Genomic DNA, 19,972 nt, shown 5'->3' on the forward strand with positions numbered 1-19,972 from the left:
TTCACTTTCCCTGCTTTAAAAAAAAATAGCAGAAAGCACATTAGTATACCTACTTCAAAATGGAGATAAATTAACTTGTAATTATTCAGATTTCTTAAAAAACAAAACAAAACCACTAAATAAACCTCTGAGCCTACATATTTTTAGAGAGCTATTATGAACATTTATACAGAATCTTTTGAGTAAGAAACGGCTGGATCCATCAAGGATGCTAACAGGCCTTGCTAATGGGATGCTTTTTAAAATTAAACTAACGAACTCTAATGCAAAGATGCTTATTCAGGTAGGAATCCTCATTTTAATAAATGTACCAGGTGTTTCTTATGCTCACTCAAGTTTAGGAATCACTGTCATAAAGAAATTATATTCTCAGAATTCTAAATAGATAGAAACATGTAAGTCATTTTGAGAGTCAAACCCATGTGGATTGACTGTAGAACCCAAACTCATAACCATTTTCTTTGGTGCTTCCCAGGAAACATTCTGTATTTACACCATGATATTGAGCTAAAATGTCCAAAATGACTGGGCTGAATGGGCAACTAAACCAAAAACAGTGCACAAAGAATTAGATATAACAAATAAACTTTTATGTAGTTTGTTTTTAAGTCTCCTCTAGTTGTAGTGTATACTTTCATTGGTACCAGTGTAGAAATTCTTAACTCCTCTGAGGATTTTTTTTTTTTTAAAGATTTTATTTATTTGACAGACAGAGATCACAAGTAGACAGACAGTCAGAGAGAGAGGAGGAAGCAGGCTCCTCGCCAAGCAGAGAGTCCGAGGCAGGGCTTGATCCCAGGACCCAGGACCATGACCCGAGCCTAAGGCAAAGGCTTTAACCCACTGAGCCACCCAGGCACTCCTCCTCTGAGGATTTAGACCAAGAAAAACTAAGAAGCTATTTCTCCCCTCACTCCTACCCCCAAACAAGAGTTAAAAAAGACAAAAGTCCTGGATATCTGATCAAAAATGAGTCTTTGACATGTAATAAAATTATTTAATGTGTAATATATTACAAGCTATTTCTTATCACATTTATGTAGCAAAGCAATAAATACCCTCCTGCTGACATAACATTTGTATTGTGTATTTGCATGACTATGTATAGGGTAAAGAAATTTTTAAATACCAGTTTGAAGAAAATATTTCTTTGCTCTATTTACAGGATCATCCAGATCTTCCGGTGTAAGAAATAATTTTATAGCCTCCACCTTTAAAAATCAAGCAAGCAAACATACGTTAAACAAAAATGACAAATTACTTACTTTTTTAAAAAGATACAAATTCTTGGATACCATAAGAGAATAGGCACTTAACAAATAATATTTGAAACTCTAATTTTATCTTCAAGTTTTCAAAAATTAAACAGCACTATATTTGGAAATATATCTGCACAAAGCAACTTCATCCATAGGTTTAAAATATTATGGACTGGAAAAAGTATCCGTCATTTCCATAGTTCTACTTCTGTCATTCTTTACCTCTATCATCAAGCTTAGAATGCAAGTATGAAGGAATCATATAAAAATCCGACTTGACCAACATATATAACAATTGGGAAGGAAGAAAGCATAGGGAAATGGTGAACCACTAATTTCATTTCTGTTCTCAAGTCTTGGAATTGTCTGATCTTACAAATAATTGCCAAAATCTTTTTTTTAATTGCCAATTGGGGTGCCTGGGTGGCTCAGTCATTAAGCATCTTTCTTTTCTTTTCTTTTTTCTTTTCTTTCTTTTTCTCTTTTCTTTCTTTCTTTTTTTTTTTTTTTTAAGATTTTATTTATTTAACAGAGAGAAATCACAAGCAGGCAGAGATAGAGGAGGAAGCAGGCTCCCTGCTGAGCAGAGAGCCCGATGCGGGCCTCGATCCCAGGACCCTGAGATCATGACCTGAGCCGAAAGGCAGCGGCTTAACCCACTGAGCCACCCAGGCGCCCGCTTGCTTGCTTGCTTGCTTGCTTGCTTTCTTTCTTTCTTTCTTTCTTTCTTTCTTTCTTTCTTTTTCTTTCTTTCTTCTCAGAGAAAGTGAGCGAGCACAGGCAGACAGAGTGGCAGGCAGAGGCAGGGGAAGAAGCAGGCTCCCTGCCAAGCAAGGAGCCCAATGCAGTCCTCCATCCCAGGCCGCTGGGATCATGACCTGAGCCGAAGGTAGCCACTTAACCTACTGAGCCACCCAGGTGTCCCAAGCATCTGTCTTTAGCTCAGGTCATGAATTCGGGGTCCTGGGATCGAGCCCTGCATCAGACTCTCTGCTCAGCCGGGAGTCTGCTTCTCTCTCTGTGCTCTCCCTCTTCTTTTACCCTCTCTCTCTCAAATAAATAAATAAAATCTTTAAGAAAAGAAAAAGAGGGGCACCTGGGTGGCGCAGTGGTTAGAGCCACTACCTTTGCTCAGGTCATGATCTTAGGGTCCTTGGATCGAGCCCCACATCTGGCTCTCTGTTCCATGGGGAGCCTGTTTCCTCCTCTCTCTCTCTCTGCCTGCCTCTCTGCCTACTTGTGATCTCTGTCTGTCATTTATTTATTTAAATAAAATCTTTTAAAAAAATTTTGCAAAAGAAAGAAAAAGAGTCATGGTTGTTTAAATTTTTATGGGGCACCTGAGTGGCTCAGTCAGTTAAATGTCTGCCTTCGGCTTACATCATGATATTAAGGTCCTGGGATCAAGCCCCACATTGGGTTCTCTGCTCAGCAGGGAGTCTGCTTTTCTCTCTCTATCTCTCTCTCTGCTCCTCTGCCCTGCTCATGCTCTCTCTCTCTCAAATAAAAAATAAATTGCCAACTTTAATATTTTCTTTTAAAAACTAAATAGATAAAAAGATGCTCCTTTTTTTAATGTCTCTATGAGGTCCTGTATCGTTATTATTATTATTATAGGTTTCCAGCACTATGATTTCTAAGTATATGTTTTAAAATAAGAAAGGATCTTAATACAGATTATTCAACTTAAAATTATACTCAATCTTACAGTAGTCATTCATTCATTCAAATATATATTCAGAAGCTAATTCATTCAAATAAATATTGCTAAGCAACTACTATGTGCTAGGCACTGTACACTGTACTAGGGTTAGAGTGTTGAGCAAGAGAGATATGATGTTTGTTTACTGGAAAAGACTGAATAAACAATAACAGTAAAATATACTAAAACCTAAGATGGGAAGTCCAAGAGGCTTTGAGGTCACAAGATAAGAATTCAATTTTTCTTGGGAGTGGGATGAAAATTTAAATTGAGATGCAGAGAATGTACAAGTTGGGGCAGGGATGCTTCAAAGGAAAGAAAATATGGCTGTCTAGCTGTGGGGCCAGCCTCTAAGTTGGCCCCCAATGATCTCCACTGGCTGCTACTCATGCCTAGCACAGTCCTCCCCCACACTTATCAGGGTGGGTCTGTGTGCCCATTAAGTGGGACAGAGCCGGAATAAAGATGTCACTTTCCAGATTACATTATAAAAGACATTGAGATTTATGTTATGGTCTTGTGGTCTCTCTCACTCTTCTGTGCTCCTGGACTCGTCTCTCAGAGAAGTCATTCCATGAGTAGCCCTATGCTGAGAAACTAAATCTGCCTGCCTACATTCATGGGAGTGTGCTTGAAAGCAGGTTCTCTATGCCCATTCAAGTCTCCAAAGACTACAGCCTGGTTGATAGTGTGACTGCACACCATGTGAGACCCTGATGCACCAACACCCAGTGAGGCTGCTCCCAGATGCCTCACCCTCAGGAACACTGAGACAGTAAATGTCTGTCAATGTAGGCCACTCAGTTTTGGAGTAGTGCGTTACACAGCAACAACTGATAACGCTCTAGCAAACTTTACAAAAATGAGAAGCATGGAATATGAAGTTTAAAAGACAGAAGAGCTTTTGTTTAAATGTTATGAGAAACAGGAATTTTATACAATTTGATGTCATATTTTTGGAACTGTAGGGTGTTAAGTTTTCTCTAAATCCTCTATTAAGTTTTTTTTTTAAAGAATTTGGTGAGGGGCGCCTGGGTGGCTCAGTGGGTTAAGCCGCTGCCTTCCGCTCAGGTCATGATCTCAGGGTCCCGGGATCGAGTCCCATGTCGGGTTCTCTGCTCAGCAGGGAGCCTGCTTCCTCCTCTCTCTCTCTGCCTGCCTCTCTGCCTACTTGTGATCTCTCTCTGTCAAATAAATAAATAAAATCTTTAAAAAAAAAAAAAAAAAAAAAAAAAAGAATTTGGTGAGTGCTGGCCAATTCTCCATTAAGTCTCAAACAAGTAAGAAACACAGGGACACTGCATTCAGTTTGCTTTATTATAACGTGATACTAAAAATATAGTAGCGGCTCAAAAGTGTTCAATAATGTAGTATGTGGTATATGTATGTGTGTGTGTATATATATGCATTTATATGATGGGTTAAGAAAGCAAAGGGCTGGCTTATGTAGTAAGTACAACCGACAAAACAAATCAGATCATAGTTTTATTTAAATTCATACCATTTTACTCTTCAGCAAAGCCAGTCCAATCTGGTCGGTGTGAACTTTCCTTCCCATCCCAAATCTCTGTGGTCCATAGTAATTTACAAATCCTTTATTCTACAAATATAAGAAAACCAATTAATTAGAAGAATATTGTGGGGCGCCTGGGTGACTCAGTCAGTTAAGTGTCTGCCTTTGGCTCAGGTCATGATCCTGGGGCCCTGGGATCAAGTCCCACAGCCTTCTCCCTGTTCAGTGGGGAGTCTGCTTCTCCCTCCCCCCCTACTTGTGCTCTCTCGCATGCTTACTATCTCAAATAAATAAATAAATAAAATCTTAAAAAAAAAAAACTATATTGTTATGGATCGCATACCCGTTTTCCCCCCAAAATTCATATGTTGAAATCTTAACCTCCAGTGAGATGATATTTAGAGGTGAAGACACTGGGACACATGACCTTTTTAATTAGGTCATGAGGATAGAGCTCTCATGAATGGAATTAGTTTCCTTATAAGAAAGGAACAGGGAGCTAGCTCCCTCTCTTTCCATCACATGAGAATACAACAAGAAGATAAGGCTGGTGCCCTGATCTCAGGCTTCCAGCTTCCAGCACTCTAAGAAATAAATTTCTGTTATTTAAAAGTCACCAAGTCTGGTTCTTTGTCATAGACCCAAAGTGACTACAACAAATAAGTATAATTACTGTGTCAGAATATGTAACCAAGTCTTTCTCTTCATATTTATTTTAATAAAAGAATATTATAATCACTGATACACACGTAAGAGCCAAATGGTCTGAGAAATGGTATAAAGTTAAAGAATAGAAAGGAGAAAACCAAACAACTAAAAGATAGAAAATAAGACCAACAAAAAAGATTTAAGAGTATGTCAGCTTTCCATTCACATTACTGAAGGGATTGTGGGATGCAGGTCTTCCAGTGCTAAACCAGCAAAGTTCCAAAACAAACTGTTTACCTAGGACGGGATCTAATTTTTGCCCTGAAGCTCTTTCTGATTTTGAGATGCTTCTGCTGTCTGGTGAGGCTGGGAGTAAGAAATAAATTTACTTCAAACCCAGCAAGCCTTGGTTCCTTTATACATAACAATTCATTTTTTAGTTATCTCAGTTTCTGAAGGCCTGGGCCAAGACAATGACATGGCATCACTTCCCCAGGAATAGAAAATTGTAAATTACTCTGCAACCTTAAAGACACTGGTCAGGGGATAAACATGCTCTCACAAAGAAAACGCTGGGTCCAGATGGTTTCTTGAAAGATAAGAATTTTTCATGCTCACTTTATAAGTATTTCTCATAACAATTTTTATTTCAAATTTAGAAAAATAGTATCAAATAATACTCTAGAATAACCAAAAAAGCTTTAAGTACCTCTTCAAATTATTTAGGACTGGATATAACAAAAGTTACTAGAAGTCAAAGTTAAAACCCTCTAAAACAAAACTTCAAAGACTTCTTATTTGCAGAATTAAAGGAAAGTTGGCTAAAGTTAAAATCATTCTTAATGGAGATTTTATAATAGGCAGTTGTATATTCATAAATTCCAAATGAAAGATGGGCAATAAATGCTATCAGAATCCAGAGAAACTCTCTCTCCTTTGTTTAAGGAATATCATTTAATAACAATTTTTTGAGGGAGGAAAAAGTTTAAGTAGGTCTAGGAAAAAAGGAAAAAACCCATCATATAAAGAATATACAATCACAAATAAACGTGAATTTAGAAAATCTTTCATTGGAAGTCATTTTCCTGACCATAGGCATAATAGTGATTTAAAAACCAGTTTTGATTATTTGTTTTCCTTTGGAGAGGAATAAATTTGTGTAAAAAGGTCTTTGTGGTCAAGATCTTAGATCAGTGTTTCTCAGTGTTAGCTGTAGAGTAAAATCACCTAGGGACTTTTAAAAAAATACTAATAACCAAAGCTGCATTCCCAAACGTTCCTATTTAATTGGTTCGGGGGTAGGGACTGACTGCTCAGATTGCCTAGAAGCACTCCAGGTTGAGGATTACTAGTTTAGATCAGGGGTTGTCAGATTACTAATGGCCCACAAGTCAAATGTAGCCAACACTTGTTTTTATAAATAAAGTTTTACTCGGACACAACCATGCTCATTCATTTATGTATTGTCTATGGCTGCTTCCACACAGCAGCAGAAGAGTGGTTGCAACAGAGGCCATATGCCTACAAAGCCAAAATTATTTATTATCTGGCTCTTGACAGAGAAAGCTTGCTAACCCATAGTCCAGATGATCAGACTGAAGGTTATGGCATATTGAGATGCCTGGAAAATGTCACTTTTATATTTTAAATAGTTATTATTGTAAGACATAATAAAATGTGTATGATTTACCATTTGTATGCATTGAAAAAAAATTCACAATTAGATTGAAAAAAAAAAAGAGATTGTGCATAATTCTGTTAAGTAATATAACTATTTACCAAAGAGTTCTGGAAAAAAATCACTCAACAAAATTTCCTCCCAAATTAATCCCTTTGCTGAAAATACTATTCTAGGGGCGCCTGGGTGGCTCAGTGGGTTAAAGCCTCTGCCTTCAACTCAGGTCATGATCCCAGGGTCCTGGGATCGAGCCAGCATCTGGCTCTCTGCTCAGCAGGGAGCCTGCTTCCTCCTCTCTCTCTGCTTCCTTCTCTGCCTACTTGTAATCTCTGTCAAATGAATAAATAAAAAATCTAAAATAAATAAATAAATAAAATAAAATGCTATTCCACTATTCTAGGGGCGCCTGGGTGGCTCAGTAGGTTAAAGCCTCTGCCTTCGGCTCAAGTCATGATCTCAGGGTCCTGGGATGATTGAGCCCCTCATTGGGCTCTCTGCTCGGCAGGGAGCCTGCTTCCTCCTCTCTCTCTGCTTCCTTCTCTGCCTACTTGTGATCTCTGTCAAATGAATAAATAAAAAATCTAAAATAAATAAATAAATAAAATAAAATGCTATTCCATATGGCACATGCTAAAAAAACAAACACACAAACAACAAAAAACACCTCTCTTCTTATGCAGATAGATTCCCCCCATAACTCTATTTTTAAAATTACATTAAAGTTTTGTTTTTTAATACAAAAAATGTACTAAGAAGAAAATTAAAAATAAGCCAAAGTGCCCTAATTATCATTTTTTAAAAATAATGACATGCATATAAAAAGAAAAGATACAAAAGAAAAAAGTTTCCCTTTTTTTCTCAACATAAAGATAAGGCCTACAAAAATTTTCCTGTTACACTATTTTAAAATTGAGTTTTCTTACCTTAACATTTTCTATTGCCTCCAAAATTCTTTCTCTCAGGTTTGCAGAGTCATTTATTTGGCTTCTTAAATTTCTGATGATAATATCAAAGTGATTTCCTTTGAGCTGACCAAGTCTAAGGGAATCATCTACAGATCGAATATTAAACACATTCATTCTTTTTTTTTCAATTTCTTTTTCAATATTTTTCAACCTATAAATGATAAATCATATAGACTTGTTAAATATTACACTTAAAAATTAATATAAGGTTTAAATGACAGTTGCCAGACAACCACTTTTATCAGAACACTAAAATTTTTTTTGAAATTCAAAAGGTAATGCTATTTCAACAAATGTGCACTAAAAAAAAAGTAATTACTCTAGGATTATATTCACAAAGTTATTTTATGAACTGAACAATTCAATCATTTATAATCTGCCACTTCTCAAAGTTTCTGTATTAAAACTACCTATATTTTCAGTATAAATTTAAGACGTAACATTATTTAGAAGATAATCATATTAAGGCAGAATGTGCTGCTCAATAAGCCCTTAATCAATTAATTACTATTGACAGGAGGTTAACATGCTCCTAGTTAATATGCTCCTAGTGAGTTTTTAACCTCACATTTATTTATTTGATGCAATGAGAAAGTAAAGTTCTAGCTTATAAAGTAATGTCAGATTACCTTTCTGGAGTCACTTTTCTAACAACCATTGCTTGATAGGTGATGGCTTTCTTGTCTTTTAGGCCTGCATAACTAAAATCTGAAGGAATCACACCAAGTTTGATAGCTAAAAATCCAAGTGCTTCAAACATTTCCAGATTTTCTTTCCGTAGGGTAAAGGCTGAAACAACAAAAATCCCAGATTACACACACACACACACACACACACACAAACACAAACACAAACACACACACACAGAGCTACATCAACTACTTCTTAGTAGACTAATAGATTAATATAATGAATCAAATTATTAATGTAGCCATTTTTTAACAAGATATAAAATCAGTGTTTTAGATTTCAGCAGTCATTTGAAAAATGCTAATTGGCTCAGAAAATACTTATTGAAAAAACATCTGAATTCCTTAATTTGGCATTTTTATCTGAACTCAGTCTCCCTTTTCAGTCTCTGCATGTATATGCTGTATGACACAGAGAATGTCTCAGAATCTGTGGGTGGATTTAGAGCCTTCCACAGCTTTGTACTTTCGCACATTTGAATCCCTCTGTTTAAAATGTGCTCCTTCCATTTTACTGGCCATACTTGTGTTTATTCTTCATGATCCAACAGCAGCACCAGTTCTCCCTTAAGTTCTTCCCAGGTTCCCAAGACTGAATGCTCATAAAGCAGGGATCATGTTTGTTGTCTCAACTGTTATACCCACAGCCTAACACACAGCAAATAATTGCTGAATGGATAAATAAACTCCACAAGGTTGATTACACAAACTTGCATGTCTCCACAAGTTGTCATTATCAATACCATGACACATGCCACCATGCATTATAATTTCTCTCTTTATGTTTGCCCACCCCATAAACTGGGAGCTTCAGGAGTTTCAGAGATAAAAATAGCATTTGCTTTGTGGTAGGTGTTTAAAAACAGCGTGGGAGTTAGATTGTGAAGGTAGGGAGAAGGAACAAGCCCAGTACCAACTACCACCAAAGAAATTCCTCAATATGCTGGCCTATATACCTGCCAGCATTGATAGTAACAAAATACCTCAAGTCACGGTTCACCGTATTTACTTATAAGATACATCAAACTACTGCCCTCTTCCCTCAAACCATGAAAACAAATGCAGGTTTTTTTTCTGTAACTGTCATCAGCAGCTACAAGGGTTTCCCTGAATAGTGAATACTCTAGGAAAGATGAACATTAAACATAAATGTGATTCAGGAAGTAGAAGGATGTGAAATGTATGTATATATCTATCCATCCATTTATGAATAAATAAAATAGCTAAACATAGTATCACATTTTAGAATATCATAAGTTGCTTAAAAGAATGGGGAAGATCTATATATTTATATCTTCATATGAATAATCTCTAAAAACACAAAAATAGTAGGTTAAAAAATATACATAGTGCATATAATTTGTGGGAAAAGTTAAAAATCTACAATGCGATGTATATTTTCAATGTTTTAATTTCTACAAGAAAAATATTTTTAACTTAAGTGTTTAAAAATTGTTAAAGTATAAACAAACAGCTATAACTTCTGAAGAATATTCAAGCACTATCCATTACTTTCTAGATTTATTTTTACTACCAGGGCCACTATTTTTTGTACTTTCATACAGCTCCCCAGATTTCTCCAAATGTTCTATTACAGTCATGATAAGTTAAATGTACATGATCTCTGTTATTCTTTTTTTTTTTAAGATAAACATATAATGTATTTTTATCCCCAGGGGTACAGGTCTGTGAATCGCCAGGTTTACACAATTCACAGCACTCACCATAGCACATACCCTCCCCAATGTCCATAATAAAACCCCTCCCCCCAGCAACCCTCAGTTTGTTTTGTGAGATTAAGAGTCACTTATGGTTTGTCTCCCTCCCAATCCCATCTTGTTTCATTTATTCTTCTCCTACCCCCCTTAATCTGTTATTCGTAAAGAACTGATAAAAGAGGTACAAGAAAGGAGACAATCATATAAGCTAATTCTGTGTGCAAAATCACAATTTGTTCTTTCCACTTTTGGGTATCCTAACCGAATAAATTCAAATATAAACATCTGATTCCAGGACAGCTGTTTTTATGACTTACTTCAAATGAAATTTTTAAAAAATTTATTCATTTGAGAGAGATACAGAGAGAGACAGAGCACACGAAGGGGGAGAGGCAGAGGGAGAGAGAGAAGCAGACTCCCTGCTGAGCAAGGAACCCAACATGGGGCTCAATCCCAGGACCTGGAGATCATGACCCAAGCCAAAGTCAGATGCTTAACCATCTGAGCCACCCAGGTGCCCCAATAAAATGAAATTAAAAGCCCATTCGTAAATTGTAGAGAAATTATAGCCTCGAGATATTTCAGCTTTTTGTTTTAAGATTTAATCACAAACTTGAAATAAAATGATTTCAGAAGATGTGCTGGCTAAAGATATAATGGTCAATAAAATAAAAATGATCCTTGCCTTGGAAGCATTTAGTCTTAGGAGGCTGCAAACAATTTGAAGAAGTGTTGCTGTTCTAGGGGTTTGAAGAACAAAAAGAAGTATGGCAAACAAAGCATTAAGATCAAAATATCAAATATTTCAGTATTGGTAGGATTTGTGGGACCCTATTATTTTATGGGGCCTATAATATCCTCCCTTTCCCAAATACATACCTGTGTAAAGGTGAGTTTTATTCTTTTGATTCAATCAAAACAAAAAATTCCAAAAGACTGAATGTAAGAACAGATATTAGAATCGAGCTGACTTTTATTAAGGCAGATATTAGAAAGATTTGCAGAATTGTAAAATAATATCTCTTGTCACTAATTTTTTAGTTGAAAAATATGGTTATTTTTCATGTTACTAGTAATAGGTTTCTTTAAACTAGTTCATTATTTTTAGATTTTCTGGGGTTTTTAAATTGAAGTATAACTAACACACAATATTACTTTAGTTTCACATGTACAACATGGTGGTTCGACAATTTCTCTAGTTTAAAAGGTTAGAAATCAATAGGTCATAACCACACAAACAAAAGTTGTTTGGGGTATACAATAACTTATAAGAGCTATACTCTTCAGGTGTCCGAGAACCAAATGTTTGAGAGTCAATTAAGAATAATGTGAAAAAATATAGTAGTCCCTCAAATATATCAAATCTGTGGAACTAGACAGAAGTCACTAAAATATCTTAAGAGTAAAAGAAATGCAAAATCTGGTGAAGTGCTGCAGCAGGCTGGCTAGGTGTTACAAACTTTTCAAAGTAGAGCAGGAAACTGTTCTACATAGAAGAATGCCAAGAGATCAATCCATAAAAGTTTTAAAGTTTATGTGTTTGGTAAGTGGAATCTGAAACGTCAAATCTGCCCCTGCCAATCTGGGCATGTCACTTACTAATTGTTAAGCAAGCTCAGCCATGCAGGAAGGAACCTCCAGATTGTCTGAAATTATATAATTTGTTGCTGGTTAGCTTCAGTGCATAAGGATTTTTTTTAATTTGGGATTATCTAGAACTTAGAATATTTAGGAGAATCAAATCCATGATTTTGGTATTTGTGTTCATAAATCTGTGTCTTATATATGTGGAATGTTTAAGAGAATGAGACTTACCTAATTCCGATTATAAATGCATATAAATTTATATAATTATAAATTATAAAAGGAAATCAAATTATAAATTGATTTAAATTTGTCTTCTTACATTGAAATCTCACTAAGTTAGTAAATAACATGGGAATACACAGGAAAACTTAAAGGCCACCAAATTTATACTTTTAATTTATAAGATTTATAACGTTTTCTGATTACTTGGAAAAAGCGAAGTGCTTTAAAAAAAGAAAATGAACTATACTAAACTTTAAAATTCAATTTCCACTTCTAGCCATATTGGAATAATCAGTACTAGATACGACCTCCCATTATAAACAGATAGAAAGCTAGACAAAACATATGGAACACCTGTTTGTAGCCACTGGAGAACAGGCAGCACAGAACTATGATTCAAAAAGAAAAGGAAAACAGGAAGTGAGCCTAAAATACTGTGCGTTTTTGTTTGTTTTGCCTAGATAGTTTCTAGACCATAGCACAGGGAAAAAGAATCCAGGTAGAACACAGCATTTATGCTGAATTAAAAGGGTTACAGGTTAGAGCTCAGGAAGGCTGAGTGATCAGGAATCAATAGGGCAGAGTTCTAGATAAGATGAAGCTCTGTAGGCAGAAGTCCAGAAATCTGCATAGGTGATCCCTTGAGGCATCTGCTTATTAGTGATCTGAACATGCCTAAGATCAACTGCTATATACCATTTATCTAATATTGCATAATAAGTCACCCCAAACCTTAGTGGCTTATAATGTTCACTTATCCCTCACAGTGCCTGTGGGACAGGAATTCAAGAGCACCTTAGTTTGGTGGCTTGAGCTCAGGCTCTCCCACGAAGTTGCAGTTAGATGTTGCTGGGGCTATAGTTATTAAAAAGCCTGACAGGAGCTGGAGAATCTATTTCCAAAGGGACTCACTCTCATGGCTGACAAACGTGCTGGCTGCTGACCAGAGGCCTCAGTTCTCCAATGGACTGCCTGGATATCCTCACAGTATATTAGCCAGCTTACCCCACAGTGAGCAAGCCAAGAAATAGGCAAAAAGTAGAATGCTTTTTATGACCTAGCCTTAGATGTTACACACCATCACTTCTGCCATATTCTACTGGCCACAAAAGGCATTTGTGTGAATACCAGAAGAGCACTGAAAATCTACTTGGGATTGACAACAATGATCCATCTTCTGGCACTAATACTATTAGTCCCACTACACACACCCCAAATTCAAAATATACTCTCTTTCTGTCAAATAAATGTACTTAATACCATTAAACTGTACATTTAATAGTGGTTAAAATGGCAAATTCTGTTATGTATATTTTATAACAATAAAAATAAGTTTTTTTAAGTGTTCTACTTTTTAGATACGTATATTTGTTAAGAATTTTTTAAAAATGTGTTATTTTGTTCTTACAAAAGGTTGGCCTGTGCAAAATATGGGCAAGGCATACTTTACCTTGGTCTTTTTCTTTGTTCTGAGACTTGCAGATACCCCAATATCTCCATACAATTCTCTGGTGAACCATCAATTCCTCCCCTTAATAAATCAACCGAATTATTCATAGTTTTTATAAAACTAATTTAAACTAATGCATAAAAAGTTTCCACAATTTTTTAGTTCAGTAATTCAAATTAATACAGTGAGAATTTCAAGCAGTATAAAATCTATAACTGCTTAAATCCCTTATCAGCAACTCTCCTTTCCACATTGAAAGCTACTTTTGCTTTTCCTTCAAAATAGATTTATCTGTTACCATTTACTGCATGCCTCATGTGTCAAGTGCTGTACTAGCAGCTTTCTCATGAATAAGGCAAATCACACACCAGACAAAATTTCAGGACAGAAGACATCCACATTTGAATAATTATATATATTAAAATTTTTCATTAATTATTTCATTTAATAGTTAGAATATCATTGTGAATTTACCATTACCCCATTTTAAAAATACAAACAAGGGCGCCTGGGTGGCTCAGTGGGTTAAGCCGCTGCCTTCGGCTCAGGTCATGATCTCAGGGTCCTGGGATCGAGTCCCGCATCGGGCTCTCTGCTCAGCAGGGAGCCTGCTTCCTTGTCTCTCTCTCTCTGCCTGCCTCTCTGCCTATTTGCGATCTCTCTCTGTCAAGTAAATAAATAAATAATCTTAAAAAAAAAAATAAAAGTACAACCAAATGTTACAAATTATTAAGTCCCTTGCCCATGGTATTATTTTTTTTCATTTTTCCATTTGTGGAAATTAGTCTTAAAGAAATTAAAAAGTTCATAGACCTTTTTTATGAACTGAAGTCATAATATAAAATAAAACCCACAGAGATTCAAGGTCCAATCTCTTCATTTATACCAGAGTCCCTACATTATATAATCCTGTTTCTGTGCCTCATATAATCTGTGTGAATTTGTGTTGCTGCTTTTATCTTAAAAGCATTGCTATATAAGGCCAATATTTCTGATGAACACAGAGGCAGAGATCCTGAACAATATCCTAGCAAGCCAAATCCAAAAAAAATTTGGAAAAAAAAAAATTATTCACCAATCAAGTGGGATTTATTCCTGGGTTGCAAGGATGGTTAAAAATTTGCAAACCAATCAATGTGATACATAACATCAATAAGAAAAACCATGCGATCATTTCAATAGACACAGAAAAAGCATTTGACATAGTACAACATCCATTCATGATAAAAACCCTCAAAAAAGTACGTGTAGAAAGAACACACTTCAACACAAAAAAGGCCATATATGAAAAACCCCCAGCTAACTTCATTTTTCCCCTATTTTATTTTATTTTATTCCAGTGTTCCAAAATTCACTGTTTATGCACCACTCTAGTGCTCCAGGCAATACGTACCCTCCATAATACCCACCACCAGGCACACCCATTTTTTATGAGAAAGAACTGAGAGCCTTTTCTCTAAGGTCAGGCATGAGACAAGGATGTCCACTCTCACCACTTTTATTCAACATAGTACTAGAAGTCCCAGCCACAGCAATCAAAGATGGAAAGAAATAAAAGGCATCCAAATTAAGGAAAAAGTAAAACCTTCACTATTCGCAGATGGCATGATACTATACATAGAAAACCTGAAAGACTTTATCAAAAAACTGCTAGAACTCATAAATGGATTCACTGAAGTCACGGGATACAAAATCAATGCACAGACATCTGTAGCATTCCTACGCACTAATAATGAAGCAGTAGAAAGAGAAATTAAGAAAACAATCTCACTGACAAGTGCACTAAATAATAAAATCTTAAAAAAAAAAAAAAAGATACCTGTGAATAAACCTAACCGAAGAGGTGAAAGACCTATATTCTGAAAACTATAAAATGCTTTCTTTCTGAAAGAAATTGAAGATGACACACAGAGATGGAAAGACATCCTGTGTTCATGGACTATAAAAACAAACATTGTTAATATGTCTATACTACAAAGCAATCTGCATATTTAATGAAATCCCTATCAAGATATCAATAGCATTTTTCACAGAACTAATCCTAAAATTTGTATGGAACCACAAATGACCCTGAATAGCCAATGCAATCTTGAAAAACAAAACTGGAGGCATCACAATTCCAGACTTCAAGTTATATTACAAAGCTGAAGCAATCAACCCAGTAGGGTACTGACACAAAAACAGACACATAGATCAATGGAATGGAAAAGAAAATCCAGAAATGAACCCACAATTATATGGTCAACTAATCTTCAACAAAGCAGGAAAGCATATCTAATGGGAAAAAGACAATCTCTTCAACAAGTGGTGTTGGGGAAACTGGACCACTTTGTTACACCATACACAAAAATAAATTCAAAATAGTACCCCTGGGGATAAAAATATATGTTTATAAAAAATAAAAAATTAAAAAAAAAAATAGATGAAAGACCTAAATGTTAGACCTGGAAGCATAAAAATCCAGGAAAGAGCATAGGCAATAATTCTCTGACACCAACTGTAGCAACTTTTTTTGTAGATAGGTCCCCTCAGGTAAGGGAAACAAAAGCAAAAACAAACTACAGGCACTACGCCATAATAAAAATCTTCTACACAGCAAAGGAAATAATCAAAAAACTAAAAGGTAACCTATAGAATTGGAGGAGATATTTGCAAATGATATATCTGATAAAGGTTTAGTATCCACAATATATAAACTCAACTTCCAGAAAAAGTTGTTGCTACAACTCAACATCCAGAAAACAAATAATCCAATTTAACAATGCGCAGAAGACACAAACAAGACATTTCTCCAAAGAAGACAAACAGATGCCTGCCTGGGTTGCTCAGTCTGTTAAGCATCCAACTCTTGATCTCTGCTCAGGTGCTGGTCTCAAGATCATGAGTTGAAGCCCTGCATTAGGCTCCAGCCTGGGTGTGGAAATTATTTAAAAAAAAAAAATGGATTATGGACATTGGGGAAGGTATGTGCTATGGTGAGTGCTGTGAAATGTGTAAACCTGGCAATTCACAGACCTGGACCCCTAGGGCTAATAACACATTATATGTTAATAAAAAATAAAAAAGTTTTTTTTTAAAAAAGGGAAGGAAAAAGAAGAAGACAACATACAGCTGGCCAACAGACACATGAAAAGATGAAAGATGTTCACCATCACTTATCATCAGGGAAATGCAAATCAAAACTACAATGATATATCACCTCACACCTGTCAGAATAGCTGAAGTCAACAATACAAGAAACAACAGGTGTTGGCAAGCATGTGGAGAAAAAGGAACACTCCTGCACTATTAGAACAGCCACTGTGGAAAACAGTATGGAGTTTCCTCAGAGTTAAGAATAAAACTTCCCTATAATCCAGCAATCTCACTACTGGGTACTTACCCAAAGATTACAAAAATACTAATTCAAAGGGATACATGCACCTCTACATTTATAGCTGCAATATTTACAATAGCCAAGATATGGAAGCAACCCAAGTGTCCACTGATGGATTGATGAATGGATAAACAAGTTGCATATACATAAAATGGAATATTACTCAGCAGGAAAGAAAGAATGAAATCTTGCCATTTGCAATGACATGGATGGTGCTAGAGTAATGCTAAGTGAAATAAGCCAGTCAGAGAAAGACACATAACATATGATTTCATTCATATGTGGAATTTAAGAAACAAATGAGCAAAGGGGGGAAAACAGAGAGACAAATGAAGAAACAGTCTTAACTATAGAGAACAAACTGCTGGTTACCAGAGGGAAGGTAGGTGACGGGGATGGTGAAATACGTGATGGGAATTAAGGAGTACACTTGTCATGATGAGCATTGGGTGATTAAAATAAAAACTTAAAAAATAAATAATGTGTTTAACCAGGAAAAAAAATTAAAAAGCTTTGCTCTATCTATAAAACAAGACCATCTGAAACACTTCCTATTCTTCATGTAGGATACAGACCAATTAAACCTGATCAGCCAAACTTGTAGAGTAAGATTTGATCAGTTCCTTCCAGGCCTAAGGATTGAATATATCTGCTAAACAGTGATTTTCAAAATGTGGTCCCCGGACTGAGCAGAAAAAGTGTCACCTTGGGCATTTCTGAAAGCCCTGCCCCAAACCTTATAAACCAGAAACTCTGATAATACAACTCAGAAATCTGTTTAACAAGCCCTTTTCGTGATTTTTAATGCATGTTAAAGCTTGATAACCTCCTCTCTAAAAGAGTGACAAAGAAGGAGCTCCTTGAAAGGAGGTTCTCTGCCTTGCATGGTGAAGTTCATTTGTTTAGATAACAAGGTGTTCTCTTCACTTTCCCAAGCACAGCAGACATGCTCTACTTATCTGAGTATTTAATTTTAATTAAAATAACTTCTAAAAAATGAAATCAAGATTTATCTCCAATAAAACTTATTAAACACAAAATAACTCCTTCAACCTTGTACATCTGTGACTATGCTAATTATAAGCATCTGTATTAACCATACTTTGATCAATAAGGTTAATTCTTAAAATTAGTGTAATTCGGAAGGCTTTATCTTCCACTAAAAACCACACCCAAATATTTTTTCTGACACCCCTCTGGTTAAGTCTATTTAATTCATTTGAAATTATTAATCTTTCACACTATTTTAACTAACTTTATCAAAGAAAATGGTAATGATTTATTACATTACCTGTATATATAACTTTTTGATCCCGGCATTCAAAGAGAGACCTTTTCCTGTGCTTGTGTGTTTTTTCCCGAAATCTTACTGTAATCACTACATTTGGATTACCAGCATTATAACTAAGTTCGGGGAAAGATTTGGTTTCTACAAGGTTTCCAAACTTTTTGTTGATAAAATGATGGACTGCTTTTCTGTGGTCTTTGTTTGTATCAGGTTTAAAGGTAAATTTGGAATTTTCTTTCTTTGCATCCAAATATTTAAAGAAGTCCGATGCTTCTTCTTCAGATACCAAGTGACAGAGTTCCTTAAACTCAAGATTTGGTTTTACAACAATCTCACTGTTTCTACCAACAGTTATTAAAAAGGGGAATTTCTGCCTAACAGCACTATGCAAAATAGCCCTCTGGTTTTTGTCAAGGATTCTGCCCAGTGAGAATTCAGGAGATGATCCAATTAGCTCAGTTTTAGAATTCCACTTCTCTTTTATATCGCAGGCAAAGTGATTCAGTAATTCATTAGTTTTTTCATCTAACAAGTTGCCCAAAACGTCAACTTTTTTTTCTTCACTTTTGGAAGTTCCATCACTGATAGTATCTTCCTTTTCTGAAGGAGACTGATCATTGTGGTCATCATCAGAGCACCCAGTGAAAGTACTGAATTCTTGGTTCCTTCCCTCTTTAAAGGATAAATTTTGAAAATCAAGTTTTGTCTTTTTGGCAAAATTATTTGGCTCAGGTTGTATTTTACTAATCAACTCATTGGTGGCCTTATTAACTAACTGTCCCTGTTCATCAATCTCTATAACAACAAAGTCACTTGGTAAGCTTTTTATAGTGCCATGAAATCCAACATGATCAGTAATGAAACGCAAGGAACTAAACCTGATCCTAAAATCTGTATCCTCTTCCATTCTTAAATAACAATGCCTACAAAAGAAACAAAGAGGCAGTCAGTTACCAGAAAGAAAAGTTATGGATAACAATAAAGAAATATACTTGTAGGATTTTTCTTTCTCCCTTTCAATCATGAGTCCCCTTAAAAGGCATTAGCAATTTATTTCTATATGTCATGTGTATTTTCACTCTTCTATACCAAGATGAATTAACAGGTAAACTTTTCTGTTATAAATGATGATTTGCAACTTCATTCTTCACCCACTCCAAGCTTCCATCTATATCCCGGATTGAAATGGATCAGTTTCAAGTTTACTTTAAAAATAACCACTTGTAGGCCCACAAAGAGACCAGAACATAGGACTGAAAGTTATTTGTCTAAATCCCATCCTTGAAAATTTCCAGCTAATTCCAGAGAATTTGTGGCTAGATTTTGATATATTAGGGGTTAGAGATGAGAGAAAGGACTAGAAGACAGGAAGAAATAGTCCAAATTGATAGATAAATAAAGTTCTAAAAACCAGCTTGCAACTTGATTATGCTTCAAAACACACTTAAATTAATCCTGAGGCTTAAACTTTCTTGAAAACCTAGTTCCAGACTTTTACAGATACAAACTTTTGATGTTGATCCACAGGAAAATTCCAACCGTCCTACTAGCATCAGAGAGAAGAACACTTCACAAATCTTAAGCAGTAGGTAAGAGAATAATCCTCTGAAAAAGCCTTTATTCACTCTTCACACAGCCCACAGTTACCATACCAGATAGTGCTATATCAAAGATAAAATACCCAGGGACCACATACTATTCACATACTAACGACCTCTCTAGGTAACTCATCATCTTCTGGACCTTCATCCCATTTCTAAAATGTATTCTACTAATCTGAACCAATTTAGTAAAGCACCCCATGCATCGTGTCACATGGAAATCACAGCAAAGTCTCTATATCCTAATTTCCTAGACTACATAAGGATATATTTATT

General features: G+C 35.6%; 1 protein-coding gene across 5 annotated transcripts in view; it reads right to left on the minus strand.

Moving 5' to 3' along the window:
• PUS7L (pseudouridine synthase 7 like) overlaps positions 1-19,972 on the minus strand; it is a 29,967-nt gene that overhangs the window by 7,348 nt on the left and 2,647 nt on the right. For 3 of the 5 annotated variants that reach the window (XM_082742273.1, XM_082742274.1, XM_082742275.1), the window contains exons 2-6: positions 18,099-19,018; positions 8,395-8,554; positions 7,724-7,916; positions 4,463-4,561; positions 1,130-1,211 (exon numbers count right to left, since the gene is read on the minus strand). In XM_082742273.1, coding sequence (XP_082598399.1) covers positions 1,130-1,211; positions 4,463-4,561; positions 7,724-7,916; positions 8,395-8,554; positions 18,099-19,018 — 1,454 coding nt within the window. The remainder of the gene's footprint in view (positions 1-1,129; positions 1,212-4,462; positions 4,562-7,723; positions 7,917-8,394; positions 8,555-18,098; positions 19,019-19,972) is intronic. The other 2 variants (XM_082742276.1, XM_082742277.1) reach the window with 1 other exon arrangement.

The sequence above is a fragment of the Mustela nivalis genome (assembly GCF_964662115.1).
Source record: "Mustela nivalis genome assembly, chromosome: 7".
Classification (NCBI taxonomy): domain Eukaryota; kingdom Metazoa; phylum Chordata; class Mammalia; order Carnivora; family Mustelidae; genus Mustela; species Mustela nivalis.